The following is a 15,084-nucleotide window of genomic DNA, read 5'->3' as shown; positions in this document are numbered from 1 at the left end:
CATTTATCTTAAATAAAGTCACATGGTCCTCCGTACTGTCTTCAGCTGGACTGCTGACGAAATACCATTTGTGGAATGGATTGGTGTGAACTATTTTTGTGCTTGCATGGTGACTGATTGTTTTCTAGTCAAGTGCACTACTACGCCCCTGTATGTGTGTGTGTGTGCTGTTTACTTTAAAATATGAAGCGGTTTTTCAGTTCTCCTGCCAAGTTGTCAAGTAGTCTATGTATATAGTTATAAGACAGAAAAGGCTGTAGTAATTCACTTCTTTTCAGATTCCTGGCTGTTCTTTGAAAAAGTGTACTAGGAAAAGGTATACTAGGAAAAGATGTCATTAGCTATTTCTTAAAGATTTGTTTTTATTTTTAATTGTGTGTGTTTGTGTGTGTGTGTGTGTGTGTGTGTGTGTGTAGGTATGTGTATGTGAATGGAGCTCAGAGGTGTTAGATCCCCTGTAGCTAGAGTTTTAAGTGGTTGTGAGTCACCTACGTCAGGAAAGTGCTGGGAACCAAACTCCAGGACTTTGCAAGAGCAGTATGGGCTCTTAACTGCTGAGTCGTCTCTCCAGCCCTTATTGGCTAGCGACTTGTTGAATAAATCAAAGACTATTCTAAATTCTAACAGAGTAAGTAAATCTCTGTGACTGTGCTGTGCTGGATGTATTGGGTTATTCTTGCATGCCTTAGAACCATCGTTTTCAACTGGGAAATGGAAGTAGAAATGAGGACCTCACACCTTTGAAGTTCTGTCCTTTTTTTTGAGACAGGGTTTTTCCGTGTAGCCTGCTAGCCTTGATCTCACAGAGATCTGCATGCCTCTGCCTCTGTGAACGCACTGCACCCAGCTGAAGCTGTGGTTTTTGTAAAGTGCTCGTGGTTCCTCAGCTTCGAAGGAAGGAGTGCAGGCAAAAGCCGATGAGAAATGTTGCCCAGTTCCGCCCATGGCACGGTCTTGTAAATAAGCCCCCGGCTCCAGCTACACAGACAGTGAGAGCTTGGGCGGGGTAGATGGGTGCAGGGGCTGTGACTTCAGGAACTGTAGCATTCACTTTCTAGTCAGGTATTGTAGAGTTCTGTGACCCTGACTGCAGTTCAAGAGGGGGCAAGGACCGGCAATACATTTCCTCTAACTAGTTTGCCCACCTCCAGCCTGCTCAGAATCAGCTCTGTGCTTTGGTCTCTTTGCAGTTCATCATGGGCTTGTCACCCCTCCCGAGGACTTTATTCCTAAGAGACTTTATGAGACAGGCTTTGTTAATCTCTAACGTTTCACCTTCCCCTGTACTGTGCTACACTGTTCTAAAAGCAGTGCCAATGAACACATACTATGTTCTTGTCATCCTAGATTGCTGTTCACTGTTAGGTCTGCCCTGGATCTAGTGTATAAACTGTTTTACCTTTTTATTTTTTTAAAATGTATTCATTTTTTTGGGTACGAGTGTTTTGCCTACATGCATGTATATGCATCATGCACATGCCTGGTACCCTTTGTAAGAGCAGCAAGTGCTCTTCACAGCTGGGCCATCTCTCCCACCTTCAACTTTTCTTTTGGTTAGTTCCTACTTTCCGAGTCTTGGCTGAGGTGTCAGTTTTTATATACATTGTGAAGTGCTCATGAGGAAGATCCAGTGCCCTCTGTTGGACTATAATACAGCATTGCATTTAATTCCACATCTGTTTAGGCTTCTGAAGGATGTGGTTATAGTCTGCTCACCACTCGCCTATTGAACAATACAGGGCATGCACTGGCCACTCATCGAGTTGAGCTTCAAGTACTAAGTTGTTTCTAGTTGCTCTTGATGTTGACCTTACTGGTCCACAGACATTTTTAGTAATGTGTGATATTTCAACCCTCCCACTCCCCCCTTTTTTTATTACTCTTGTAGGTTCATAGAAGATTCTTCATGGGATATCAAGTTCTAAAGGTCTTTGCAGCAAAAGATGATGAGGTGAGTCGGCTGTGGAATTTTGAGATAGTACTACAAAACTGAACTGTTATTTTAGGAATGTGGGCTTTGTTTGCTTGAAACAGGGTTTCTTTGTGTAGCCCTGTATATCCTGGAACTCCGTAGACCAAGCTGACTTTGAACTAAGAAATCAGCCTGCCTTTGCCTATCACGTGCTGGGATTTGCAAGCCCACCATGGCCTGCCTTTGTGTTTTAAAATGATATGAATATGCACAGCAGCAGTGAGTCCAACCTTTAACTCTGAAAATGGAGAAATAATAAATTAGTTTGTTTTAGCTTGAGCACAGTGCCTGCACAGCAGTAGCCTTTGAGCAGCTTGACTTAGGCGTGGGCATTTCCTGTTGGGTGTTACGGAGGGTTGGATCATGCTGACCCCTGCCTCTCTGGTTAGTGCTGGTGTGACCTCTGGAAGTGCTCATGACCTGTGGATGACTTCCCTGTCTCCCAGGTACTCAGGAGTTTCTTTTTGTCAGGCTGGCTTCTTCCTGGCTAAGAGCTTTGACTTTTACATCCTACATTCATGCCTTGCTGTTTGTATATATGTTCTTTCTGAAATATTAAGTCAGCAGTGAATATTTCATTGGTGGGTTGATCTGAGCTGGAAAATTCCAATAGAGACTGTGTTTTAAACAGTTTAAGCAGGCTTCTAAAGTTTGAAGATATTTGCATTAGAAAATAGTGAACTTAATGTCGATTGGTTTGGGGTGGGAAGAGGGTATCGGTTGACCCCTTTGTCTCCATAATTCTGGAACATGGCTGGCTGCTCACCTAGAAGTGGTCATGCCATTGTCTGAGAACAGTTAACATCAGGAGACGATGCTTGTCTTTCACCACACCCACTGGGTGTGGGTGGGTCCATTACAACACATATATGACTTGATATTTGATAATTCTAGTTCGTTGTATTCTCCTGAGAAATTGTGCTGGTCTGGTCTGGTGTGTTTTGTTCACGTTAAACTTTTTAAACCTCAGCTGTGGATTTGACTCGCACTTGTTTTCCTTTTCCGCAAAGGAAATTCTGATCACGTCATGAGAACTATAAGGAGTCCAGTGAGCAGTGTTCTGTTACAGAGCTGTAATGAGGCACCTGAGCTGCAATTCAGATTCGTCATATAAGTAACTAATTTCTGTTGTCAGAGTCAAATGAAGTTTCTAGTAAGGCGGCTTGCGTTTGGAATAGACTGGGACTGCATCTAGGGCCCGTGTGCATGGACGCGGTAGCCTGTGTGCCTGAAGAATGGAGGAGAGTTGAGAGGTTTTACTAGGATCAGGGTACCTGTGCATTAGGAAAGCTATTATGAAAGATTCTTTATTGGCTCTTTGGGTGTCTAGAGACTTGGTAAGCTCTCAGGGGTGAGCTGTGGGAGTCCTTGGGTAAAGCTAGTCCAAGGTTCTAGCTAGCTGTTCCTCAGTCAGTTACAAACTACAGCTAGACGGGAGTGCGGACAGCTGTCTTCGATTGGTTCCTTGAGCTAATTCTGGGGTAGGTATTGGTGACCTTGGTATTTCTTCTTTCCTGTTGTCCTTTGATTTTCTTTTTGTGGGTTGTGACAGATATAGCTCAATTTTATATAATGAATTTTCACATATTCTAGGGTCACTTTGAGATTTTTTTTTTTTTTAAGAAAAGACACCTTTATTTCCTAATGGCTTTTTGGTATCTGTCAGTTTTTTATGTGATAGTCAAATTTTGATGTTATCTTCCTGGAGAGTAGGGAAAGTATGCTGTATGAGAGCTTCCAGTAAAAAAATGTGTGCAGAGTGCCTGTGTGGGCAGATAGGGGAGTAGGAGGGCGATGACAGATATAATAGCAGTCTTCGTATATTTTGAGGATGATCATGTGGAATAGAAATTAATCAGTGCTTCATACCAGAGAAGTGAACTGGGACCAACAGGTGGGGAGTTTTGCTCCAAATGAATTATTCTGTCATCAGAGATTGCTTTCTTGTTCTTCCGAGGCAGTCTTGTGTCCATCCATGGAAGTTTGCAAGAAAGTCTCCGTAGCATCAGCCACGTGCATTGTGGGAGTTGTTAATGTATGTGAATGTTACTGGGTTTTAATTAAAATATCCTGTGATCAGTGGATAACTCCTTTAAATGTTTGCTCTGGTTATTTGTTTATAGTGTATGTGTGTAAATGGGTGTGTGTGTGTGTGTGTGTGTGTGTATGTGTAGTATATCTATTTTATGTGCTTACTTGCATGCAGTGTGTGTAGAAGAGACAGGCAGAGGAGAAAAGAAAGGAATGAGGACTCAGTTGAGTTAAATGCAGGCTTAGTGTTGTTACAATATAGAGGATAATCATTGACCCATCAACCCTCACAGTAAATATTCTTATTGGTCCCATCAAAGATATACAATTTCAAATTCCAAGCAAATTAGAAATAGTCTGTTTCCCGACTCCATGCTTATCTGCTCCTTTCTTATGGGATTTAGTATTAGAACATACAAGTCCTGTGTGGTACATCTTTCATTCCCACTAGTAAAGAATATATTTGCTCAGTGAAGTCAGGGAGTACCCTTTATTCTCTGACAGGGACTGTGAACCTAGCAAAGAATAGTATTAACAGAAGTATTACTTGGAATGAGGGGAAATTTATCTGTTATGAAATCTATAGACAACTTTGATACTTTAACAGAAGTATTACTTGGAATGAGGGGAAATTTATCTGTTATGAAATCTATAGACAACTTTGATGGCAAGATATTGAAGCCATAGGTTCTTATGAAGGGATGGGATACACATAGCTAACTGTGATACAGCTAGCTGTGATACAGGAAAAGCACACAGTGTTTGGGAATTTGGAAGATGACGCTTACTTAGTAAGGCAAATATGAAGACATGGGCGGGGTTGGAGCTAGAAGGGAATTATGTGAGCAGAAGCAACAGGGGAGGAAAAGTACAAGACCCTCCCCTGGTCACCACAAGGCTGGAATAGAACTGTTAGAGGCTTGTGGAAGAGACTGACATGCTCACCCCTGAGCAGAAGAGGCAGCGATGGATTTGAGAGACAGCGCAGAGATTGAGCTGAGGGATGAGGGAGGTCAAGGACTGTGAGGCTGTAGTTTGGTTGAGTTGGAGGTGCTATTAGTGGAAGTAGGAAAGACAGGTAGTAGTGAGTTGGCAAGAGGAGATATCTACCAGCGGTCTATGCCTGGATCGTAGGACAGTTTGATTTGTGTGCCCATAAGCAGAAGCCAGAAAAAAAAATACTGGGTTTCTTTCTCTCTCTTATTTCTTTGAGACAGGGTCTCTTACTGGACTAGAAACTTGCCATTTTGGCTAGGCTGGGTGGCCAGCAAGCTCCCAGGACCTGCCAGTCTCCATCCCCCAATGCTAGGGTTACAGATACACACAACCTAGATTTTTATGTGGGTGCTGGAGATTCGAGCCTAGACGCCCAAGACCGGGCCTTAGGTCTTTAGTTAATAAGAACAAACACTCTTGCTCACTGAGCTGTAAGACTTTTGACTCTTCCGTTCATGGGACTGGATGAAACAATCCCAAAATTGAGCGTTAGAGCGAGAAGAATGAGAGGCTGAAAGCAGACTTTAAGGACTAGTTGGAAGAAGAAAAGAGCTTGGGGAGCAGTGGCCCACCCTGAATAATTAGAGGAGACTTACTCCTGCAGTCAGAGCATGGAGAAAGGGGCCGGGCAGACGTGGGTGAGTCCACCAACCAGAGATTTGGCAGGTAGAAGTTATGAATCCGGACGGCAGTCTATTAAGAAAGCAGAGACGAAAGCTGGATTGAGCCAAAGAATAATCATGTTCTAAGCAGACTTAATTCAGGAAGTTTTAAGAACAAGAGAAGGAAAGAGACAGATTTAATAGTAATCTTTGCAAGGAGAAAGAAAGATTTTGTTTAGGAAGGCTGAGTCTTGAGTTTGTAGACTGTGGGTTGAACTCAGAGAAAGAGAGATTAAGGTAGTGGGGAATCTCACTAATAAAGTTCTGGATGAGGCGCTAAATACCCATTTGGTTTTGAAGGGGGAAAAGGGCACCGTTTTATTTTGCCTGCTGGTGTTGTAGATGTGGCCCATCACTGTGCTTGCTCAGGGCGCTCTACCACTGAGCTGTGTGTTCTCAGAAAAGAAGCCTGATACAGGGTAAACGCAGATGGTCCTGTGTGAGTGTCTAGGTCCTGTGGACCTGTGCTGATGCACACTTCTTCCTTACAGGCGGCAGCTGTTGCACTCTCTTCCCTTGTTCATGCTTTGGATGAGTTAAACATGGTCGCCATCGTCCGATACACTTACGACAAAAAAGCTAACCCTCAAGTTGGTGTAGCCTTTCCTTATATTAAGGATGCCTATGAGGTAAGATCCCTCAGGACATTTTCACCCTCCCCTGCCCCTTTTCCATCTTCTCTTTTTTCTTTTTCTTTTTTTTTTTTTAAATTCTTTTCAGTAGTTCAGGGGATTCAACTCATCCAATATCTGGGCCTCACACCTGCTAGGCTGTGCTTCACTGCTGGGCTCCTTGCTGTCTGTTCCCTTATTCTAAGCTCTGCTTTGGGATCTTGTTAAAATACTCATTCTAGTCATGTACATTTAATTCAGTTCCTGAATTTCTTGCAAACTTCCAAGTAATGTTGGGACTGCTGGTCTGTGAGCCAGGTTTTCAGGTAGAAAACAACATGATTCATGGAGCTTCTTAAGGAGCTCCATATTAAACCAGTAAAGATGAAGCAGGGCTTTCTCCGAGTTCTCATCCTTTTGGCCTTTTCAGAGCCACATGGGAAGAGAAATCACCTCCAGTTTAGCAAACAAGGACCATGATTAGAAGTTGTGGATATGATTTTCTTGTGGTCCATGTGAAGTTCAGTCTATTTGAGGCTCTTCTATTTAAAGTACAGGTCAGGCCTGCCTACTGTCCCCGTTCTCGGAGAACTCCATGCAGCAGGACTTTGGGAGCAGATAGGGATGCTGACTTCCCAGTCAGATGTCCTGCCATGCCAGCATTTTCCTCTTGCTCTGCATGGCCCTGCATTTTACAGTTTGTAGCCGCCTTCCTTTGAGGCATTCCTTTTATATCTGGTATCTGTCATGCTGTTTAGAACTGGGAAGTTCTCAATAGGCATCAAAATACTTTAGTTTACGTGTGTCAGTCAGATTTGGACACGTTTTGAACTACTTCTGCTGTGCTACTTCCACAGCATCTGGGACCACTCCTATATATTTCCATTAATTGATGATTCCTGCTTTTCTCTGCTTTTTTTCTCATTAGTGTTTAGTTTATGTGCAGCTGCCTTTCATGGAAGACTTGAGGCAATACATGTTTTCATCGCTGAATAACAATAAGAAGTACACTCCCACAGGTGAGCTTATTTCCATCTCGCTCATGAATGGCTCTTCACGCAGACTCTTCGTGGGAAATCACCTGGCTGCAGCTGTTGGCGGGGCCGGGACTTCACGGGGTGAGGTAGTTGGATTCTAATCACACACTCACAATAACGATGAAGATGGTCCAGCAGGTGTGCTGAGAGGGAGCAGATTCTCCTAACATCCCAAACTGTCTGGTTCTCCCTTCTGACTCACGGCATCCATCAGAGGGGCAGCTTGCTGAATACCTGTTCTCCAGTTGTGAGCAGAAAGTTTGCTCCTGCTGAAGTGAATTCACGGGCTTCCGTGTCCTGCATGCTGTTCAGTGTAGCTGGAACGGCAGTGGCGGTTTTCAGTATGCTCTTTCCGCTTTCTTCTTCCCTTGAGGTTCATGGCTGCAATTCAGTTCTCATTGTGGCTTGTTGCTAGCTTCTGGTAGTTACATCTGGCTGTAGGTGTCTCAGTGCCAGAGTGATTCTCACAGTCACAGGTGCTGTCTTCTAGGCAACTCACCATTTGTGTAGTTGTGGGTAGAATGTAAACAAACAAACAAAAAACCACCCAAAAAAAACATCAAAAAATAGACAACGAAGAATAATGATAGAAGTTTTAAGAGGTTCAAGAGATAAAACAAATGGTGACAGATGCTTTAGGTTACAAGTTTACTCTATTATCTCTATCAAGGCAGGGTTAGGGAATTTTGAGGTGACTTTGCAAATGGGGTTCTTAGGGTTATGCCCTTTGGGTACAGTGTACTGTAAAGAAGATCAAGAAATCAAATGGGTCACTGGGGCTGCTGCATCTTCTCTAGAGCTCGGTCTCATGCTATCATGGTGGGGGCATGTGGACCTTCGTATAAGAGAAGCTGTTGCCATGCTGGTGGTGTGTCTCTACCTCTTGATTACTGTTAATTAAGGAAGTATTAGGGATTGAACTCAGGGCCTCATGCATACCATGCCTTCAGTCTAACCACTGAGCTATACCCCAGCTCAGTGAAGTTCTTACAAACCAGCCTGAGTCTGAAAGTTGGACATCTTTTGATCAGTTGGCCTATTTCCTGTGTCTCAATGAATTCTGTTAAAGCTGTTGGCAAATTTCCCAAGTTGATGTTCATGAAGGGGTTTGCAATAACACCGTTGTCTAGCAAGAGAGTAGCTGGGAGCATAGCAGGTGGTACTCACTGAGTGTTCCCTTGTGCAGGTAATAGTTCATGGCTCATCAGTTATGATGGTGATGGTTGTAGCATTGCCTAAAACCACCCGTGGAATGTTCAGACCCAGGCAGACAGTGCCTTGTGATACGTAATTATATGCTCTTTCATCTTGTGACATTTAAGTAGAAAACAGAAGCATTAAGGTACCATTCAGAAACCACTTACTGTTCTACCACTGGCCTGTGATTGATGTTAGGAACAACATTCTAGTTGGACAGCTTTTCAAACTGCCATGAACCAGCAGAGTGAAAGGCAGACACGTGTTGGGAGAGCCAGAAGCTTTTTGGGGAAGGCTTGCTTTTGTCCATGTAGCTTTGGGCTGTGCCATTTGTATTGACTTGGTAGATTTTTATTGAAGAGCAGTTGCTAAATATTAAGTGACACATCAAAGAGAAACCATCAAGTTTCTGACATCAAGGAGCTTTGGAGCTTGAATGGAATGTTCTTATGTGTGTGCAGTGTCCTTAGTGGCTTTACAGAATGAGAAGGCAACACCAGCAGATCACAAAGGAATTTGCTTGTTCTGGTCAAAGGGTATCTCTCTGTGATGCAGCTGGACCCTGCTGAAGGTTGCTCAGTGCCTTTAGAAAGCTTCACTTCACTAGGAACTTGTTAGTTTTTAAATGTCTTTCTCTTTAGGTAATTACTATTTAAAAAAAATATATTAGCCTATCGGACACTAAGTATTTTTTTCAACTCTTCATAAAGGAGTTATTTTATATTTTTCTGCAACAAACTCTTTTGCTTTTGATTTCCAAAGGTTCACTGTAGACTAGGCTGGCCTCAAACTCATAGAGATCCACCTGCCTCTGCCTCCCAAGTGCTGGGATTAAAGGTATGCGCCACCACCACCCAGCCTCAACTGTTGCTAGTAGCTCTTTCTCAGATGAGAAAACCAAGAGTCAGGTTAAGCACTTATGTAACTAGGGAATACTTTTTTGCAGATCAGGTACTATATGAACTGCCAGTGTTATTACATTCAGAAATGTAAAGTATTTCATTTTGACAGAGAATAATAGAAATAATATATTTTTTTCTTTTTGCTTCTCTCTTTATCATTGTTTTAAGAGGCACAGTTGAGTGCTATTGATGATCTGATTGATTCTATGAGCTTGGTAAAGAAAAATGAGGGAGGAGACATCATTGAAGACTTGTTTCCAACCTCCAAAATTCCAAATCCTCAATTTCAGAGATTGTTTCAGGTGAGAAAGGAAAGGTCAGCCTATTTTGTTTTTTCTTTTCTTTTTCCTTCCCGTCCTCCCTTTCTCTTTTCCTCTCTACCTTTCTTCCTGTCTTTTTTCTTCTTGAGTGGGTCTCCACTGTTTAGCCATGCTGTCCTGGAACTCAATAATGAGTAGACCAGACTCATTTTGAACTCAGAGATTTCCCTGTCTCTGCCTTTGTCCCTGGATGTCCTGACAGATACGAAGCCTTAGTTCAGCAGCAGTATGGAAACACTGTGGAAATGAGAGGGGAGAGATTCTTGCAAGTGGATCTTATAGAAACCTCCTCTGAGGTAATAACATTGGTCAGAAATCTAAAAGAAAAAGAGAATGCCTGATGGGAGGACGGAATGAGGCAAAGAAATACGAAGAGCCCCATGCTTAGCCAGTTCCGCTTATCTGGAGAGAACATAGAGGGAGAAGTCAGGAAACCACTTTAAGATCTAGGTGTAGACAGGATTTTTTTAATAGGACTGGAGTCATCCAGGAAATAAAGCCAACAATTTACAAATGGAACCTCACGGAATTAAAAAGCTTTGCCCACAAAAGGAAACTATTACCAGAGTGAAGAGACAGCCACAGAATGGGAGAAGCTTCATCAGCTATTTCTCAACAGTATCTTGAACTGACAGAGAACTCACTGAAAAGGCCCAATGAAATTCAAGGGGAAATCGGGTAATTAAGAGTGAGCAAAAAGTAAACATATTAAATACGTGAACATACTAAGAGCACATGGGCTTTCTAGATGAAATTGTCATTGAATTCCTGAGGAGGGTTCCCCAGAATTTTCAGGATACTGACTCCTAAGTGATATTCACTGTTGAACCCAAGATTTCTTTTCTTTTTTGGACACAAATGTCTAGATAGCATTTTCTTTGTTATACAGAAACAGTTCATGGAATAGAATAAACAGTATGCTTGGTGATATGAAATAGTAGTTCGAAATTTCAAGAGCTATTTGGCTCCTTTTTTAATCCCCTTCAAAATTACTAATATGTAAGTTGTTTTAAAGTGGGAGTAAGTCTGGGGGGTAGTGTAGTGACTGAGCATGTGCCTAGTGTGTGCTAGACCCTAGGCTCAACCCATGGCAATAACAAATAAAATGGGCTAGTTAGAGCCTTCTTCACAGGAGGGAAACATCAATGGGCTCTCTCACTTCATTGTTTCTTAAGGGCACCTTGTGGCTTACCTTCCTGTGCTGTTAGAGCATTGGCTCTCAATCTGTAGGTCGTGACCTCCTTGCTTGTGTCAGCCTTTTCACAGGGGTCGCATATCAGATCTTTACACTACAATTCATAACAGTAGCAAAATTACAGTTAGGAAGTAGTAATGAAAATTATGGTTGGGGGTCACCACAACTAACTGTATTAAAAGGTCACAGCGTTAGGAAGGTTGAAAATCACTGCTAGAGTACTGACTTTTTGGTCAAATACAAATGGAACCTCAAGTGCTGCCGAAGCCTGACTTAGACTGAAGGCAGTACTGATGACTGAGTGGAAGTAGCCTGAACCTAGTTCAAGTCACTTGGAGAGTGGACAGCTTGCTTTGCCCTTGGCCTTCACCCAGCTCTTGTACTCCTTTATTGGCATCCCTGTCAACAGTGAGTGTCCTAGAAAAGAGCATTTATTCCCCCAGTCAATATCTATCAGATACTTATTATATGCCAGGCATATTTTCTGTGCTTAGAATTGAGCAGTGAGAAGATGCCTGTTTTCAAGGGAAATGGCCAGCTAATAAATAAGTGAACTAAACAATTCATGAGACTGTTTTAAATAAATGCTTGAAAAAACACAAAATTGGAAGATGTTAGACTATGATCAGACAGTAGCTTGCAAGCGAAGAGGCTGCTTCATGCACAGTGTCGGGGAAAAAGCTCTTTGAAAAGCTAATATTTAAGTAATGACCAGGAGGATGGTGACAGCAGAAGCTTAGCAGTCAGAGGGTGAGTAGGCCAGGAGCAGGCCAGAGTGGTGGTGTCAGTGGGCATGGAGGGCACCACGTGGAGACAGGGTCATACTTTGTTCTTGCTGATGGCTTGTGTCAACCCGGTATTGTCATGTTTTCCAGGCTTTCTCCTGGGGCTCAGGATGGGCAGCTCCCCTTTAGCCTCTGTCTCACCCATCACACATTGACCTCTAAACCAAGTGAAAGAGAAAGTGCGTGTGTTTAAGGGAAGTAAAAGATTTGTTATGAAAAAGCTGCAATCTTGGAGTGTTAGGGAGATATTCCTAGGAACCTTGTATATTCCCTGAGTAGCTTATAAGATGAGGACCCCTCCAGGAGGTTTACAGATGGCATTGTTTCTGTGCTTGAGTCTGCTTTTGTAGCTGGTTTTAGATGTGACCAATGCCCTATGAGCCATTCTATTTTGTCTTCGTTGTTTGGCATGAGTTTCATAGCCTTTCCAATTAAAGATGGAGGGCTCCTGACCAGGAAACAGAAAACTGTATAAGCATCAACATCCTTAACACCTTTATTCTTTCCCTACAGTGCCTGCTGCACAGGGCCTTACATCCCCAGGAGCAGCTGCCCCCCATTCAGCAGCATATTTTGAATATGCTGGATCCCCCCACTGAGATGAAAGCAAAATGTGAGATTCCACTCTCTAAAGTGAAGACCCTTTTCCCTCTGACGGAAGCCATCAAGAAGAAGGACCAAGTGACTGCCCAGGACATTTTCCAAGACAAGTATGGGATGCCATTGCCTTGGGATTTGTAGCAATGCAAGGAAGGTGGGATGGTGCTGGGTGGGTGCGGGCATGAAGACAAGTCTGGAATTCCTGGAATTAGGGTGCTGCCCAGGGTTTTCTGGAATTGCAGAGGGGGACAGAGCAGTTTTTTAATCCTTGTCTGTTGGAGTTATGGTTGACCCTGGTGGTCACTTGGGCTCAGTCTTCTGGTTTGGGCTGGCTTTTGCATCAACAATTCAGTATTTATGAATTATACATAGGAAGGCTAAGCAACATTAGTGATTACCCAAGGTTGAATTTCCCTTTCTTAAAACAATTTTTATTATATTCTTATTTCTTTATTTGTGTGTGTGTGTGCGTGCTTGTGAACACACATGTATGTGTATGTGTAAGTCAGAGAACAACTTTTGGATGTTGGTTCTTTTATTCTGCCATATGGATCCTCGGATCAAATTCAAGCTGTCTGCCTTAGCAGCAGGTCATTCTGCTGGTCTTGAATTGTTCCCTCTCTAAAGTAAAGAGCTGGGGATGGGAAGGATAGCCTGAACATTATGAGGTTTCCGCGTAGGGTGGCTAAGTACCTGTGAATCCTTTGAGGAAGTGAGGAGGACCATGAAACTGTGGCCCTTTAGCTCTTCTGTTAGTGGGTCACTGACATGCCTGATTACAGCATGAGGGAGGCATTTTCAGGTTAAGGAGTGAAATGCATTTCATATGCTAGATCAGCCAAGCTTGCAAATGGCTAAAAAGTGTTTCTCCTCTTTACATTTTATTCAGAATCTATATTAATTTCTATATAAATAAAAGTAAGCCAGAAGAATATACTCATTATACAGAATCCTTTGCATATGTGACATTGACTTTCTAGACTTCACTCAACTGGTTATTGATGATTTTTTTTTTCTTAAGCTAAAATAATGTTTTTTTTCTGCTGCATTTTGAGATTTGGCATCAGACCATGACTCACCCTCTCTTGCGCCCTTCTTTTTCTTTGGTTCCCTTCCCACGGCTGTCTCTTCATTGATAGAGCAAGGCTTATTATTTATAAGTACCCAGTGGGACAAGATGAGTAATTTCCAGAAACTTTCATTGGTTTCTATAAATCAATGGTTAGTGAATTATTGTACAAGTGGAATAGAAAGCTTTGCATTCTTCCTAGTGTCCCAGAGGTAAACACTCCAAGCTTTGTCAGAATTGGAAGGAAAACAAAACAGAACAGACCTGGATTGATTCAGTTACATGTACTCCCATCACACCCTCGCGAGGACTGTTGTCCTTTTTATTCTATCTTGCCTTCTACACAGAAAGCCTGTCCCTAAAACCCACTTCAGTTCCGTCTTTCTCTGCCTGTTCACCACGGGATCCAGCTGAGAGCAGCCCAGTGAAGTCTGTGTCTTTCTTCCATTGGCTCCTTGCTCTGGTCTCACTGCAATCCCGCAGCTATTCTCTCCCGGCATTAAACTCCAGTTTGTGATCTTGATTACCTTCTGGTACTATGGAAAAGAAACGAACCATTTTCTCTCCTTCCTTCGACTAAAATGTAAAGTAGCTGGTTAAAAAACAAACTTGAAGAGACCCCAAAAGCAGATGTGCTGTGACTTGGTCCCTGCAGTGATTTCACCTTCAGTTGTGGTCCTCTCATTCGCTGCTCTGGAAGCTTGGGTGTGCTCAGTTCGTTGTTTGCTCCAGTGGTTTGTGGGACCTTGGCAAGTGATCTGCCTGGGGCCTGGGCAGTGGCTCACGCATACATACTTACCCCCATTTCTGTTCTCTACCTTTTATTATCAGAAGTCTTCGTTTTTAAGAACTGTAGAATCGATGACTTTAACAAATATTTTCTTAGCACTCTTGTATTCAAAGGTGACTCAGTCTCTTTCACATGAGTTATAAAACCCTCCATTTTAATGAAAAATCTCCAGTTAGCTTTAAAGGTTATGCTAAGGGGGAAACATAGCTAATACTGAGCTGTGTTTTTTATTTATTCATTGTCATTGAATCCAGTTTACGTATTTCCAGTAGTTAGGCAACGGGCTAAGATTTTGGAGTGAGGAACTTTTCATAGTAAAAAAAAAATAAGATTTCCAAGCTGGGAATCACTAGTTTTTATACAAGTGACATCACTTGATAGGATTTGGGTTAAATAATTTTATCTTTATGATTTTTTCCCCTCTAAATACAGTCTTGGGCAGTCAAGATGGTCCTATGGGTAAAAATTACAAGCCTGGTTACCTGAAGATGGATGGAGAAAACCAGCTCCAAAAAGTGGTCCTCTGACCTTCCCACATTCATACCCTGGCACATGTCCCTCCCCAGTAATAACTGGAAAAAATGAAAAAGCATTCTCATTCTAGGAGAGATGACAACAACAAAATGCAGTGTAGAGGGACTCTGAGCCATTGGGAGGGTGGTCAGGGACACCGCATTGCTCTGAAAACGTGGCACGCCCGAGACACTGCCATCCATCTTCAGCCTGCTGTAGTGGTGCTGTCTTCACTGCTGGCCCACAGTCTCCTAAATGTCGTCTCAGCGTCTGAAGGTATTGCCTCCCTCCATATTGGCATATACCTGGAAGTGAAAGTATTTCTCTCGGACAGGTGTTCAGGAGAGTTGGGACATCTGAAGACCAGCCCTGCCCTGCATACGACACATATATGTCCTTGCTTT

The 15,084-nt window shown here is 42.7% G+C and overlaps 1 protein-coding gene across 1 annotated transcript in view; it reads left to right on the top strand.

Annotated features, from left to right (window-relative positions):
* Positions 1–15,084, top strand: part of Xrcc5 (X-ray repair cross complementing 5) — an 86,678-nt gene that overhangs the window by 25,685 nt on the left and 45,909 nt on the right. Inside the window, exons 10-14 of the mRNA XM_055616896.1 lie at positions 1,889–1,951; positions 6,153–6,290; positions 7,201–7,291; positions 9,577–9,710; positions 12,222–12,418. Of these exons, the coding sequence (XP_055472871.1) occupies positions 1,889–1,951; positions 6,153–6,290; positions 7,201–7,291; positions 9,577–9,710; positions 12,222–12,418 (623 nt within the window). The remainder of the gene's footprint in view (positions 1–1,888; positions 1,952–6,152; positions 6,291–7,200; positions 7,292–9,576; positions 9,711–12,221; positions 12,419–15,084) is intronic.

Source organism: Psammomys obesus, unplaced genomic scaffold (genome assembly GCF_907164565.1).
Source record: "Psammomys obesus unplaced genomic scaffold, mPsaObe1.curated_primary_1811, whole genome shotgun sequence".
Classification (NCBI taxonomy): domain Eukaryota; kingdom Metazoa; phylum Chordata; class Mammalia; order Rodentia; family Muridae; genus Psammomys; species Psammomys obesus.
Note: the sequence above shows the minus strand (reverse complement) of the source record. Positions and strands in the feature narration are given on the sequence as shown.